At 35.4% G+C, this 14,870-nt stretch overlaps 1 protein-coding gene across 3 annotated transcripts in view; it reads left to right on the forward strand.

Annotated features, from left to right (window-relative positions):
• The window catches only part of LOC124711857, a 73,098-nt gene extending 65,836 nt beyond the window's left edge, over positions 1-7,262 (forward strand). For all 3 annotated transcript variants that reach the window (XM_047242087.1, XM_047242086.1, XM_047242085.1), the window contains exon 4: positions 6,586-7,262. In XM_047242087.1, coding sequence (XP_047098043.1) covers positions 6,586-6,804 — 219 coding nt within the window. In that variant the 3' untranslated portion in view covers positions 6,805-7,262. The remainder of the gene's footprint in view (positions 1-6,585) is intronic.
• Positions 7,263-14,870: the final 7,608 nt, after the last annotated feature.

Below are 14,870 nucleotides of genomic sequence, written 5' to 3' on the forward strand. Positions count from 1 at the left end.
TGTATACTAGCATTTGTAATCCAGTCCTCACTACCTTTTGTGATGTAGATTATTGTTTTGTATATATATAATGATGAAAAAGTTAAGATACCTAAATTCTTGAAACAGTTTCTGCATGTTTCAGAGGTCTTTCTTCTTAAAATGGTCCTAATTGCTTTTTTTTGTAATGTGAACACTCGTTTTGTCTCTTGTTTGTTTGAGTTTCCCCACACCGTCACTCCATACTGTAAGTATGGTTCGAAAAGTCCATGATACACTGTACACAGAAGGTTCTTGTCTGAATACTGTGATAGCTGCATCATTAAGAATATGACAGAGCTCAGTTTCTTACAGACATTATTAATATGTTTTTTCCATTTCAGTTCATTATCCACAAGAATACCTAAGAATCTAGCAGATTCTACTTCTTCCAGCCTTGTTCCGTCAACCTCTAAATCCATGTCTACAGCCTTTTCCTTGTTTTTAAACACTGCATACATAGTCTTTTTTAGATTTATAACCAGTTCATTTTCCAACAGCCATTGAGCTGTGACATTTGCAGATATGTATGCTCTTCTCTCAAGCTGTTCCATATTTTGGTCACTATTTAGTATTGTCATGTCATCAGCATACAATATTTTCTTTTCTTCCTCCTCAACACCTATATCATTAACAAATACATTAAATAACAATGGCCCCATTACCGAACCCTGCAGCACTCCATATTTGATGGATTTGGTTTCTGATTGGTACGAGTTTCCTAATGATACATACTGCTTGCGGTTGCACAAGTATGATTTTATCCATTCACCTGGTTGCCCCCGAATGTCATAGTTGCTTAATTTTTGTATCAGCATTTCATGGTCAATGGTGTCAAATGCCTTTGAAAGATCCAGAAACATTGCAGAGACAACCTTTTTCTCATCTAAGGACTGTAAAATGTATTCTGTTAGACTGACAATTGCTGATTCTGTAGATTTACCCTTTCTGAAACCGTGTTGTGAGGTCATGAGAATGTTATGTTTGTCCAAATAGTTAACTAATCTGGTATACATAAGCATTTCTAGGATTTTTGAGAAACCTGATATCAGTGAAACTGGTCTGTAGTTGTTGGGATCATCCTTACACCCTTTCTTGTACACTGGCACTACCTTCGTTATCTTCAGTTTTTCTGGAAAAATTGCATCTCTGAAAGAACAGTTTGCTATGTTCAGCAGTGGTGTTATTATCTCCTCACATACCAGCTTTATTACATGATTTGATATTTCATCATCACCAGCTGATTTCTTGGACTTCAGTTTCTGTATAGTTTTCCGCAATTCATCTTCCGTGACTGGTCTTAAGAACATAGTACTGCATGATCTTTTTGGTACCTTAATACCCTTCTGTTTTTGACTATTTCTTTCCAATTTTAGGTTTTCTACTACACTGATATAGTTATTATTCAGAATGTTTGCTATTTCCATACCATCTGTGACCACTGTGTTGTCTACTATAATTGACCTAATACCTTCTTCTTTGTTTGACCCATCTTTTTCCTTTCTTTCAGCATTGATTGCATTCCAAGCTGCCTTTGCCTTGTTTTTTGAGTTCGCTATAGTGGTGTCAATTGCTCTTGCTTTCGCTTCTCTTATTGTTTTTCTATACTTCTTTTTTAACATTTTATAGTTTTCAGCTTCGCCCATCCGTCTCACATCCTGAAGCTTCCTTCGCTGTTCTAGTATTTCACTCGTAATCCACTGTGTTTGATCTTGATGCCTTTCTTGTCTCTTTACTTTGGGAAATGCTACATTAAAATGGTACTTAATTGTTGAAATAAATGCATCATATTTTTCATTTACACTCTGGGCCTGTAGGATTTCATTCCAGGTTTCCTTACTTAACATTGTTCTAAAGATGTTGCTATTTTGTTCACTGATGATCCTAATTTCTTTGGTTGTTTGTTTTGGTTCTGATACTGTGTCATTACTTCTGCAAAAGCTGATTAGTTGTCCATGATGATCAGATATTTCTGTCTGAACTACATGTGACTCATAGTTACACATATTAGTAATTATGTTGTCAATAATTGTCTCACTTTGTGAAGTCACTCTTGTTGGTGCAGTTATTGTCACTTTCATGTTATGCTGTATTAACAATTCTTCAAAATCCTGTCTTATTTTTGTGTCTTTTCCCATGTCAATGTTGAAGTCTCCACATATAATAAGATTTCTCTTCATATTCATTCTCAATAAGCTAGCAACTTTTTTTAGAAAGATGCTAATATTGCCACATGGTGACCTGTACACACAAAACACTCTAAAATCCTCTGCCACTATACCAGTAACTTCAAAGTCTTTTTCTCTAGCTATGGGAAATGTAGCAGCTTCACTGTTTACATTCTTTGAAAGAGTACCTGTTTTAATATATATACAAACGCCACCACCCTTATATTTAGATCTGCAGAAGTAACTAGCTAGTTTGTAGTCCTTTACTGCCACATTATGTATTTTACTTTCAGTTAGTCCATGTTCACTTATGCATAATATGTCTGGTCTTACTTCACTCAGGAGTACTTCTGCTTCTAATTTTTTGTTACCAAAGTATTGAATATTTTGATGAAGTACTTTTATGTAATTTTTATTTTGTTGGTTTACATGTTGTGAGCTGTATTCTGGGGCAAATTCTTTAGTATCGTCTTTTTTTGTATGGTGCATATATTTTTCTTTCCCAGCTGGGGTGTATAATTTTTCATCCCCTTCAGGCCATATTAGTTTCCCTTGCATCTAATGATTTTGCAGACATCTGCAAACATTCTGCTGAACGTTACAGACCCCAGTCTATTTAAATGCAAGCCATCCTTTTCTAGTGAGTTTTTACATAGGAATTTGTTTGGGTCTATAAAAATTGCCCCAAGACGATCACATTGTTCTTTAAGAGCACAGTTTATTTTGGCGATATATTTTTCACTCACCGACCTTCTGTTTATGATTCCGCTAAGTATCAGACGAGATCCTGCATACATATTTCTTGCAGTACGAATCATGTTTCTTGTTTCGCTTGCCATTTCTTCCTCACTGCTGCTCCTTAACGAATTCGTCCCATCATGTATAAACACCCCATTATAGTTATGTCTGGTTTCAGAATCTGGTTCTGTAGTATCTTGTCTTGCATTTACCATATTTTTAAAATGTTTACCGAGTTGATGCGTTCTAATACCAGGTCGTACGTCGATCTTGCAATTGGGGACAGCGATATTCTTCAGCAGCGAATCGCCAATTATTAAAAAGTCATTTTCCTTTTGTTGCGTATCTGTCGCCTTGTTTTTCCTTTTGCTGTATATCACCACCTTCCATTTATATTTATCTTCCGGTTTTTGGCTTACTGAGTTTACCAAGACATCAACGGGAACACTTGAAATGTTGTTTTTAAAGTACGATCGGTCATTCGTATTTCCGCGATCTTCTTGCTTTTCCGTTTGATGGCTTTTACACACACAGGACTTCTTTTCTTGTATTAATGTATCGTTTTCTTTCTTGATGGTTGAAAGTTCGGTTTTTAATGCCTCAATGTCACTTCGTAGTAACTTTATAATTTCGTTTTTTGTATCAACTGCACTTACAAGATCGGCCGTTTCGTCACGTAAACAACCGTGACATGTCCACGGAAAATCATCGCTGACGAACTTTAAATTTACTTTCGCGCACTTTTCGTGTAACCAGAAGTACTAACAGAGAAGCATCACTTCATCAAATAATCACAGGAAATAATGTGGGCTGTGTGAAGAACTTATACATTAGGACAACGAGGCAAAATCTGAAATTAATGGGCTATGGCAGCATATGCACAATGCGAGTGCTTTTGCTAACAACATGACATTGCTTACAGCACCTCTCCTGGGTTCATGACCATATCAGTTGGATCATAGATGACTGGAAAACCATGACCTGATCAGATGAGCCCTGATTTCAGTTAGTAAGAGCTAATGGTGGGGTTCAAGAGTGATGCAGATCCCACGAAGTCATAGGCTCAAGTTGTCAACAAGGCACTTTGCAAGCTGGTGGTGGCTCCATAATGGTATGAGCTGTGTTTATATGGACTGAACTGATCATTGACTGGACATGGTTATGTCTGGCTACCTAGGAGACCATTTTCAGCCATTATAGAATAATACAATACATGTTGAACAGACACTATCATTGTTTTAACACATGGCCTATTTGTCTTACACTTATTTCACAGATAAGCTGATGCATTGTTGTTGACCTAACCAGGATGGGTTCTCATCTGAAAATCAGCAGTGGGCTGACTGTCTCGAGCCCAAAAATTGGGCCTTTATATATCATTACAATAATAGGTACTGGAACTAAACATTGTTCAATGTTTAAGTTACAGAAATTACAACTGAAACATACTTCATTCAATTAACTGAATATATAACAAAAGATACTAACTAGGAATAGTCAAAATAAATTAGGAAATTGATGACATACACAAAAAACTAAGCACAAAATTTGATCTGGTGTTATATTCTTTGAAACTGAGGGCCAACTTTTCTCTTTTATGAAAATGCAGATTACATTCACATATGTTAATCATAATTGGTTAAAAAATGAAGAAATGAATTTTAAGGAGACAGATGGCAAAACAAGAGAGGAAGTAAAAAGATCCCAGCTTGCTTCATCACAAACATTCCGGAAAATTTGAGGAAATGAATTGCCCATCCAGATTGTACAATATGAATCCCATTGAATATTTATGGAACATAATCTATAGATCAGTTTGTGCACAAAATCCAGCAGTGGTGACACTTTTGCAATTATGGATGCTGTAGGGGTAGCATGGCTCAATAATTCTTAGAGGAACTTCCAATGACTTGTTGAATCCTTCCCACATCTTGTTGCTGCACTACACCAGGCAAAATAAGGTCTCATATATTATTATCTACATATTATTACATTTGTCACCTCAATGTGGACTGAAAATAATATCTACATATTATTACATTTGTCACCTCAATGTGGACTGAATGTTGATTTTTCTGATCCCATTTTGATTATTTTGTGTTTGTACAAAGTTTACAGTTTTTTAGGTAAGTTGACAGGAGTTTAAGAGATGTGTGCATGACAGTGTATGCCCTAAGTTTCTGAAAGAGATGTGCATGATTGATGAGGTCAAAAGCCTTTGTGAGACCTAAATTATGCCTATAGTATGCTTTCCTTCATCTATATAGCTAGAGTTGGTGCAAAAATTCTGTGACAGCTATTGTGGTGTTGAGATCTTTACAAAATCCACGTTGGGTCTCTGCAAGGACATTCTTTGTAGTGGAAACACACTAAGATGTCCTAAAATCACTGATTCAAAAATCTTACTAAATGTAGGAGTCAGAGACATTGGTCTTCCACCTTTAATTCTTTTTAATGTATTGATCTGACAATGCTCCTTTAAAAGCATACCTTCTTTGATGCTACAACTGACAAGATATGTAATTGATTTAACTACAATGTTTGTGCATTCTTTAAGTTCTGTGCTGGAAAGACCATCCCAACAACCTGAGTATTTGTTTTTTAGCCATAGAATTATTTTGTTGATCTCTTGTTATTTTACTTCCATCAATTCTGAGTCCTTATCTGCTATGTAGCAGAGTATTAGGATGTTGAGTGCATCTGTGTCTGGAGTTATGGTGCCATTTGGGTAGGTAAAATGGTTGTTAAGAATGTTACAAATAGTTTCTTGGTCTTTTATCAGTTGTCCAATTTGCTGGTAATAATGATCAGAGATGTGAGCCTAATAATATCTTAATCATATTCGCTATTTATTGCATGGTCCATCCTTTTGGAGGTTAAATCTGTTACTACTCTGGTGTCTGAAGTTGCTACATTTACTACAATATATGAATTCAATAAATTTGGTAATTTTAAATTACCCATATAACAAGCATTTGCATTATTATTTAAATCACCCAGTATTATGAGGTTATTGGGTAAATTCCAAAAAAGATATATGATTTTTAGTAAAGAAGTTATTCTTTCAGCACATAATAACTGGAAGAAATGATGATTTGGTGACAGTGACTTGGGAACATGCACTAAAAGTAGTTGTTTAAATCACTATTAATCAAATAACACATTAATTTCTTTCTTTGCCTCAGATTTCTAATAGCTGGGGGTGACACAGTGAAACATGGAATAAGAAACACGGAGTGTTTGTGCATTTTTATGTACATAAACATAAACTATTGAGCATTTAATAGGCATATTAACAAAACTGAAAACATTACTGAATCAGAAAAAAGTGTAATGACAACAGGGAATCGAAACCTTCTGATTAAATTTAAATGAGAAATTTGTCTAGGCATCCACAGCTTGTCTCTCAAATCCAAAGTGATTAAACAGATTATCATATTATGTGAAATGGATGAAGCACAAAATACTGTTTCTAGTCATAAGAAAATTGGCAATGCATGATGCATATGTAGTATAAAAATTTCAACTATTAAAAAAAGTTTTGTGTTTCTCTCATAACTATGCTCTGATTTTAAAATGCATAATCTTACACAATGTAGTTTTTAGAAACTGTGGTGTTAATTCAAGAACTAAAGTTAATTCTTACTTTTATGTGTTCCAGATGGTACTGTCATCAGTATTTGGTTGCATTATGTTCATTACTTCTGGAGTGTGTCTGCTACAAGTGAGGAAGACTATTGGTGCTGTTTGTGCAGGAATAATCTCAATACTAGAAGGTGTACTCTTCTTCAGTGATATTTTTGTTGCCTGGTGCTATAGAGAGGATGTCAAGATACAATGGTCACGCCAGAGCTTGCGTTCCAGAGCTGTATTTGTCTAGATGGTCATGAAAATCAACCAAAAGTTCTTCTACATAGACTGTCTCACATCACTGTTAATGCTACTTCACTTAGTACATTCATTTTATCTGAATATGCCATACCTGCCAAAAACTGAAGGAGAGCAATAAGTGTTGAAGCTGACTGTGTTCTTCCAAATATTCCAATTTGATTGACTGAAGCTCTGAAGGAGTCATCACAGTTGTAATATTTATATGACACAGAACAAGATTCTATTCTGATAACTTTGTAATACAGTACTGGTCATGGACCCTCAAGACACATTAACGAATTTATGCAAGCAATACATATATCTGCAGGGTTAAAGGTACTCTACAGGAGGAAAGCAGGTAATATGTAAATATAACTTATTAATGTATTATTTACAGTGGAAAGTTGAAGAGCTGTGAGTTCATAATTTATTTTGTTATATTTATTGTGAATAAAATGCATAAATATGCAATATGGTAATTTATTGTGTAAGTTTGAGTAGCTGTGTTCTCATCATTTTTTAAGAATTACATCTAATAGCGAAATCTTATGTTTTCATTTGTGATTATTTATATGTATGTCCCAACTCGATTTTCATAATTAATGTGTAAAAACCATTGAAGGGTAAGTAAGTTTCTGTTTTCTTAGAATACGCTCATGATTAAATCTATTGCTGCACCTGAGAACTCCTTATTCATTGGGGTTGAAAAATGAATAAATGTGCTTACAAAACAAGGAAACGTTGTGCTATATTCCAATATTCCATCAATAAAGGTATTTTTCTCTTTACGTAGGATGTAAGGACAGTATTCCTGTAGTCTATGCCTGTAAAACTTATTTTGCAGCATTTGCATCACAGTATTGGCATCACTTTTTATTTTATACTATTTCTTAAATTTCTGTTGCAGTTGCATTCATGTTTGAGTTAATGATTACCAATTAAAATGTACTTGTTCATTTTCAAACTACTTCCTGAGCTGTTCTTGTGTGACTAATGAAATAACTTCATAGTATAACATTACCACATATCAAACTGTTATTCACATTTGAACATTTTGTACCTTTATGCCACTAACTATTATATGATGAGTCATCTCTTAGTGAACAAGTATTAACATTTATTGAACTGTAAAGTTCCTTGTGTTAAGTATAATATTTTCCTTTGTATGGATGTTACCATGATTTTAGCTGGTTGAGGACACTGTTGATTATGGAAATGCAGAAATTTGATTATTTTTCTCTTTTTACTTAAGTCTCTTTTTACTTAAGTCTCTTTTTACTTAAGTCTACAATCTTTCTAGCAAGATACACAAAGCTGATTTTGTGTGCAGTGATAAGGGGAAAAATACTTTTGTAAATGCAGTAATCTTCTCTGAAGTATTTCATAATCTTTACTTGAATGAAATTTCAGGAGGAGGAGGAGGAGGTGAGAAAGAGAGGGGGGAGGGGGGGGGGGGGGGGGGGGGGGGGGAGAGATCAATGAGCAAAGCAAGCTCTGGCTTGCGTATGAAGTCTGCTCAAAAAATTTTGGAACATTCCTAATTTTATTCTAATTGCATGTTGGAGCGAAATGCAGTTGGCATACCTAGACACACCTACGTTTAATGTGTAATGGGCAGAAGAAATGCATCTGCATTAAATTTTCCATGAAACTCAAAGAAACCTTTATAGAGACACACTAAATGATGCAGGAAGCTTGCAGTGATAAGTGATTAAGCCATATTAGGTGTTACAAATGTTTCACATGGTTTAAGAATGACCCCACAAAAGTTGAAGATGACCCTCATTCAGGATTCCCTTCAATGCTTGTCAGGTTGGCTCACATGTCAAAGCCATGCTGATAGTTTTCTTTGACTTTGAAGGATTATTTCATCATGAATTCATGCCACATGGACAAACTGTTAATCAGTGGTATATCATGATGTGTTGCAATGCCTGCAAGAAAATGTGAGAAGGAAACAGCCTGAAATGTGGCAAGCCAATTCATGGCTCTTGTATCATGATAATGTGTCCACACATTCATCCCTGTTGGTGCATGACTATTCCACAAGAAACGAAATCACTGTGCTGCCTCATCCTCCATACTCTCAAGACATGGCTCCTGTAGACTTTGTTTTTACTTGCAAAGTTGAAAACCCCATTAAAAGGATGAAGATTTGCAATGAAGATGAGACAATAGAAAATTCATAGATGGTGCTTCACATAATCCAGCAAGAGGCTTACCAAGACTGCTTCCAGAAGTGGAAACAATGTTGGGAGCAGTGTATTAGTTGTGGTAGAGAGATTTGGAAGGAGACCATGCACAATAATTAAAAGGTAAGTGCAGAAAAATTTTTTGAATGAAGTTCTGGAATTTTTTTAACAAACCTCGTATATGTTATAGGTTGTCACAGGCAAAGGAGCAAAGCATAGGACATAATATTAGATTCCTTCACACACTGAACCACAAAAACATATTTTTCACATCATACCAATCACCCATTATAGTTGAAGTAATACACAGAGGTAACACCACATACAGCTCCATCGTTATCCTAACCCAAACAATCTAATCACAGTACATTGAAATGAATCACAACATTCACCAAAGACTGTTACAATGATATTATAAAACAGTTTTTAGTCTTTGATACTGAATTACTCTACACTCTTGTGCCGAGGTTGCTGCCTGTGGGCTCTCAGAATTTCTGCTATTCTACAACTTTGCATGCTATTGTTCATTTATCTTTAGCTCACCAATGTCTACCACAGAAAATATATTTGTATGAAACCTCTATCAATGTGTCTGATTCGTAGACTGGAGCATCATATACAGGGCCAGAAGTTACCCACAGAAATAGATTAATATCTTCATAAATTTAGAAGATGCTGTTAGTTGGAATTTCAGATAATGCAGTTATTGATTTGGAAGTGTTATCTGATAAAAATTGTAATAGATCTTGACACAATATCAATCTGAAGCAAAGACTGGAAACATTCTGATAGACAAATTAAATTGTGCAGTTCATAAAAAGTAGAAGAACAGTGTCTTTGAATACATGAATAATGAGTCACAATCAGACTGAGCCATGTTATGTGGATACCTCAGAGTAACTCAAATATGAAGTGTAACTATAGTTGAAGTTGTAACAAAGCAGGTGGATCCCCTTCATCTGTTATATTTCTCTCACACACAAAAATTATTATTGCCATTTTAAAATATCTTCAATATTATCATTTGTATGGAATGGGCACAGTACCTAAAGACTTTGAATATTGATTCAGAGCTTATTCAAATTAATTTTATTATCTATGACATTTGTTCCATTATCTCTTAGTGTGATTAGTTTATATGAAAACTGTGTTAATTACACAATACTCATAATCTCAGTTTTTGCTATCATTGTTCATTTGTAAACACACACCTGATTACTAACTTCCTGATAGAGTAGCTGAAAAAGGCATATAAATAACTATAGCACTTATACAGCTAATAGTGAGAATATGTTAGCAACTTTTGCTCTCATTTAGTTTCAGTGTAATTAGTTTCTTAGCACAAACATTGTTACAGAAATAAAATTCCATATTTAGGTAAACTAGCTTGCATAATTCAACATAAATTACAATATATAAAAGTACTAGTTAAAATGAATATTCCCCCCCCCCCCTCCCCCCCAATATTCAATTACTTAGAAATGTAGGTCTACAATTGTAAACTATGAAAATCCAGCAAACAACAATAGCCAGCTTATAGGTATAATTAGTGTAAGTTTGTATAAGAGGTAGGGTGGACACCATTTTAATTAAATTTTCATGTCCAGAAGTTTATTCCAGGATTTTTTGACTGTTTAAATGATTAATTGAATTGTGAAGGTGTAACTGTTATAATGCTCACAGTGGCAAAGGTATCAGACATGAACTATGTTATTTCCCAATTATATATACAGGTGCACATCATTTTCATTCTGATTTGACTGATAGTGTAGTACAGATATAGTTCTGTGACTATGTTAAATATTTGTTTGCCACACAAGAATTTTTGTGTCATTTTAGTGTTTGCTTACAGCAATCAAAAAATCAGATTATAGGACAATAACTGAGTGTAATATGTGCCTAACTGATTAGATGTGCATAATTTAAGTAAATGAGACTCAATCTTCTAATAAACTGTAGCTTGGTGTGAAAATATAATTTAAAAAAGCCTTCTTTCAATAATCACTTTTCAGCTAGATTCAACAGAGGTGCAGCTATGAAAGGCAAATGCGTATGCATAAAAATAGTTACATTTCAAAGCAAGTGGCACAGTTTATCAGTGGGGTAGATCCGCTGGTAAACTACAGATTCCCTATAAAAGAGGACTGAAGCTATAATATTTTCTTCTTCATAAACTTATAAACAGGTCCTTCTACTGACCACCAGACTCACTCTGAGATGAAACTGAAGATTTTAGAAGGAACCTCAGTTTACCAATACATATATTCCCTAATCAGATTGCAATGATTAGAGTCAACTGTAATCATCCAACAATTGGAAGAGATAATCACAGTTTAGTAAGTGGTGGGCATGGCAAAACATACTGCTAAACAATGCTAAATGCTTTCTCTGAAAATCCACTAACAGCAAATAGTTTGGAAATCTACTAATGACAGAAATATATTAGATGGCAATAAATAGTTCTAACCTCTTTGAGGATGTCCAAACCAAAAATCAGTGACCATGAGGCAGTTGCAGCAAAAATGACTGCCAAAGTTCAAAGGGCATTTAATCAGGTAGAAAGACTTAGGTGTTCAAAATAGTAAATAAAGAGGCAGTAATGTCATATCTCAGGGAATAACTTAAAACCTTTAGTTATGGGCATGGGCATGTGAAATAGCTGTGGTTCAAATTTGGAAATGTCAAACCTCATAAATAACAATGACTGCTGCCTAATAGATGCAAATCAAGGCATGGGACCATATGTGTAGAAATGTTAAATGAAATACTTTCAGATGTCAGATGGACAAGTGTGATTATGTGGGAGAATCTTACAAAGACTTCTCACTACATTCAAGGAAATTGTGATCGTATGTCAAGCTCATCAGTGGCACCAGATGTAGTGTCCAGGTACCCATGGATGAAATAGATACTGAAATTAATGGCAGCAAACAAAAAGGACGAACTTCTCCCACACAGAGAAAAATTTAAGGATATATATAATTTCTGAAAAATAGTTATACATATCGGAACATCAGATGGAAATTACTGAAATTTAACAGATTCATCTTGACAGAAATAAGCTAGTATCATACTACTATACAACCAACAAGAAGAAAGAGGGAGTGGCTATAAATGAAAAAAATCAAGTCAAGTTTCAGGCCCTTGAAATTAATGGGTGTTGTGTTGAACAGCTCGTCACAATAGTGAGGCTGTATCACCATAGCGGATCATGAAACATACAGGGATTGGACAAAAATATGGAAACACCAAGAGAAATGTATGCTTGAACATAAATACAGATCCCAGTGAAGAGCTGGTTGTGCTGTTTTATTTGACTGTGACTGACTCCTGCGCAATGTCCTAAACATGTTGCAAGTGTCATTCATGGTCAGAATAGTGATCTGTGCAGCTGTGAATGCATTATGTCAGATCTAAGTGAATTTGAATGTGGACAAATTGTTGGTGCCCTTATGGTGGGGGCTCCTGTAACCAAGAGAGCAGAAGAGTTTGGTGTTTAAAGAGGCACCATATCAAGGATTTATGCTACATACAGAGAAAGAAGAAAAGCATCCTTTGCCAAGACACTATACAGATAAATGTGTTGAGTGGTCATGACAGTGCAAAAGCCACAGCAGAACTGAAACTCATACTCACGAAACCTGTCAGCACCAAAACAGCATGAAGGGAGCTGAAAACTGCAGGGTGAGCTGGAATTCCAAAACAACTTATCAGTGATGCAAATGTTCCATAACAGGAAAATGTAGTGACAAAGCCATAAAAACTGGACTATGGAACAATGGAAGATTGTCATTTGGTTGGGGGAGTCTAGTTGAACATTGTTTTCAACTTCTGGCTGAGTTTACATTCCAAGAGTGAAACGTGGTGGGGGTTTAGTAATGATTTTGACAGCCTTATTGTAGTATTCCTTGGGCTCTGTGGTTACTCTGCAATATCTCAGTACTGCTTAGTATTTTGGCTGATCAGGACAATCCTATGGTTTAATGTTCCAAGATAAGAGGGCTCCTATCCACCCTACTCACATCATCCATCACTGGTTTTCTATGAGCATGAACGTTGTATCTACCCTGGCACCACAGCCATCAGATCTGAATATTATCGAGTGTTTGTGGTCTACTATGGAGAGAAGGGTACATGATTACTATCCAACCACATCATTGTTATCTCAAGTTGTCACTATTTTACAGAAAGAATGGTATAAGAATCCCCTGAAAACCATACTGCACCTGTATTTATAAAGTCTGAGATGACTGGAAGCTGTTTTTAATGGCATCAATGTTCTTATACTGTATTAGGCATTGTAATGTGGTGCATTTTTGGTGTTTTGATATTTTTGTCCACCAGCTATGTAAGCCTGAGTACCAACTGTTTAAAGGCCATCAGAAGGAAGTATCAGGTTCACAAAGCAGATGAAACATTTTCAGTAAGATTATGCAGATATAATTGGAGAATCACTGTTTGTAGAGACTTTAATGTCAAATAGTAGCATATTGGCTATGTGTACATAGAGCTGTTACTGTTCAGCCTTGGGTTATTTTTCACAGTAAAATTTTATATGAGAACTGAATGACATAGGGTAACATCTATCGACAATTTATTTCAAGCTCAAACCACCTGCTGTGGTTTTGATGTAAACCTAATTCTCAATAGTTTATCTGAATATGATCCTCAAATGTTAACAATAAAATATACTGATCAGTTAGGACAGATCATAGAAGAAAAATAATGCATCGCACAATCATAAACAATGACTCAATGACAGCGTTTAGAGAGAAATTAAGGGAAGTTTCTGGGGAGTAATTTATAAAAGAGACAGTGTTGGAAAACTGAATTCTTTCTTAAACATATTCTTACAGCACTTAATTTCTTCTAAAACAAATAGCAGCAAGAATAAGAAGTGAATAATTCCTGGGAATAAAGTACATTTTGTGCTAGAAAGAGAGAGCTCTGCCTAATTCAGGGGAAAAACGATAGTCAAGTTTTGAACTCAACTACCATCTGTATTGTGAACTTCTCCATGTGTTGTTAAAACAGAAAGATACATGCAATATGCCCCTAAAATGAAACACTAACAATAAGGGAAAAAGTTTATGGAACATCATTTAACAAGAAACAAACAAAAACAGTGACTCAAATAAAATGGAGTCCCCAGAAAATAGCTATGGCAGAAATTATGACACTGTCAAAATATTGATCACCAAATGCAATGATTAATTCCTGACAGTGGCCATAAACACTGGACTCAGAAATAAACAACCAAATACAAATGTGTAACATTTGTTTGTGCAGACACTGTGTGCACCACCAACAGGTATCAGTTACAAAAACACAAGCCATAAGGAGATTACAAATTTTATCAGTTCACTCAAAAGTAGTAATACTGCCCTCAGCCCCTGTTGGTGGGGAGGCTTGTGTGCCTCAGTGATACAGATAGCTGTACTGCAGGTGCAACCACAACAGAGGGGTATTTGTTGAGAAGCCAGACAAATGTGTGATTCCTAAAGAGGAGCAGCAGTCTTTTCAATAGTTGCAATGGCAACAGTCTGGATAATTCACTGATCTGGCCTTTTAACATAAAGCAAAATGACCTTGCGTTGCTGGTACTATGAATGGCTGAAAGCAAGGGGAAACTACAGCCATAATTTTTCCCAAGGATATGCAGCTCTACTGTATGGTTAAATGATGATGGGATCCTATTGGGTAAAATATTCTGAAGGTAAAATAGTCCCCCATTTGGATCTCTGGGCAGGGATTATTCAAGAGGACATCATTATCAGGAGAAACAAAACTGGCATTCTACAGATCGGAGCATGGAATGTCAGATCCCTTAATTGGACAATCAGGTTAGAAAATTTAAAAAGGGAAATGGATAGGTTAAAGTTAG

The sequence above is a fragment of the Schistocerca piceifrons genome, chromosome 8 (genome assembly GCF_021461385.2).
Source record: "Schistocerca piceifrons isolate TAMUIC-IGC-003096 chromosome 8, iqSchPice1.1, whole genome shotgun sequence".
NCBI classification, from domain to species: domain Eukaryota; kingdom Metazoa; phylum Arthropoda; class Insecta; order Orthoptera; family Acrididae; genus Schistocerca; species Schistocerca piceifrons.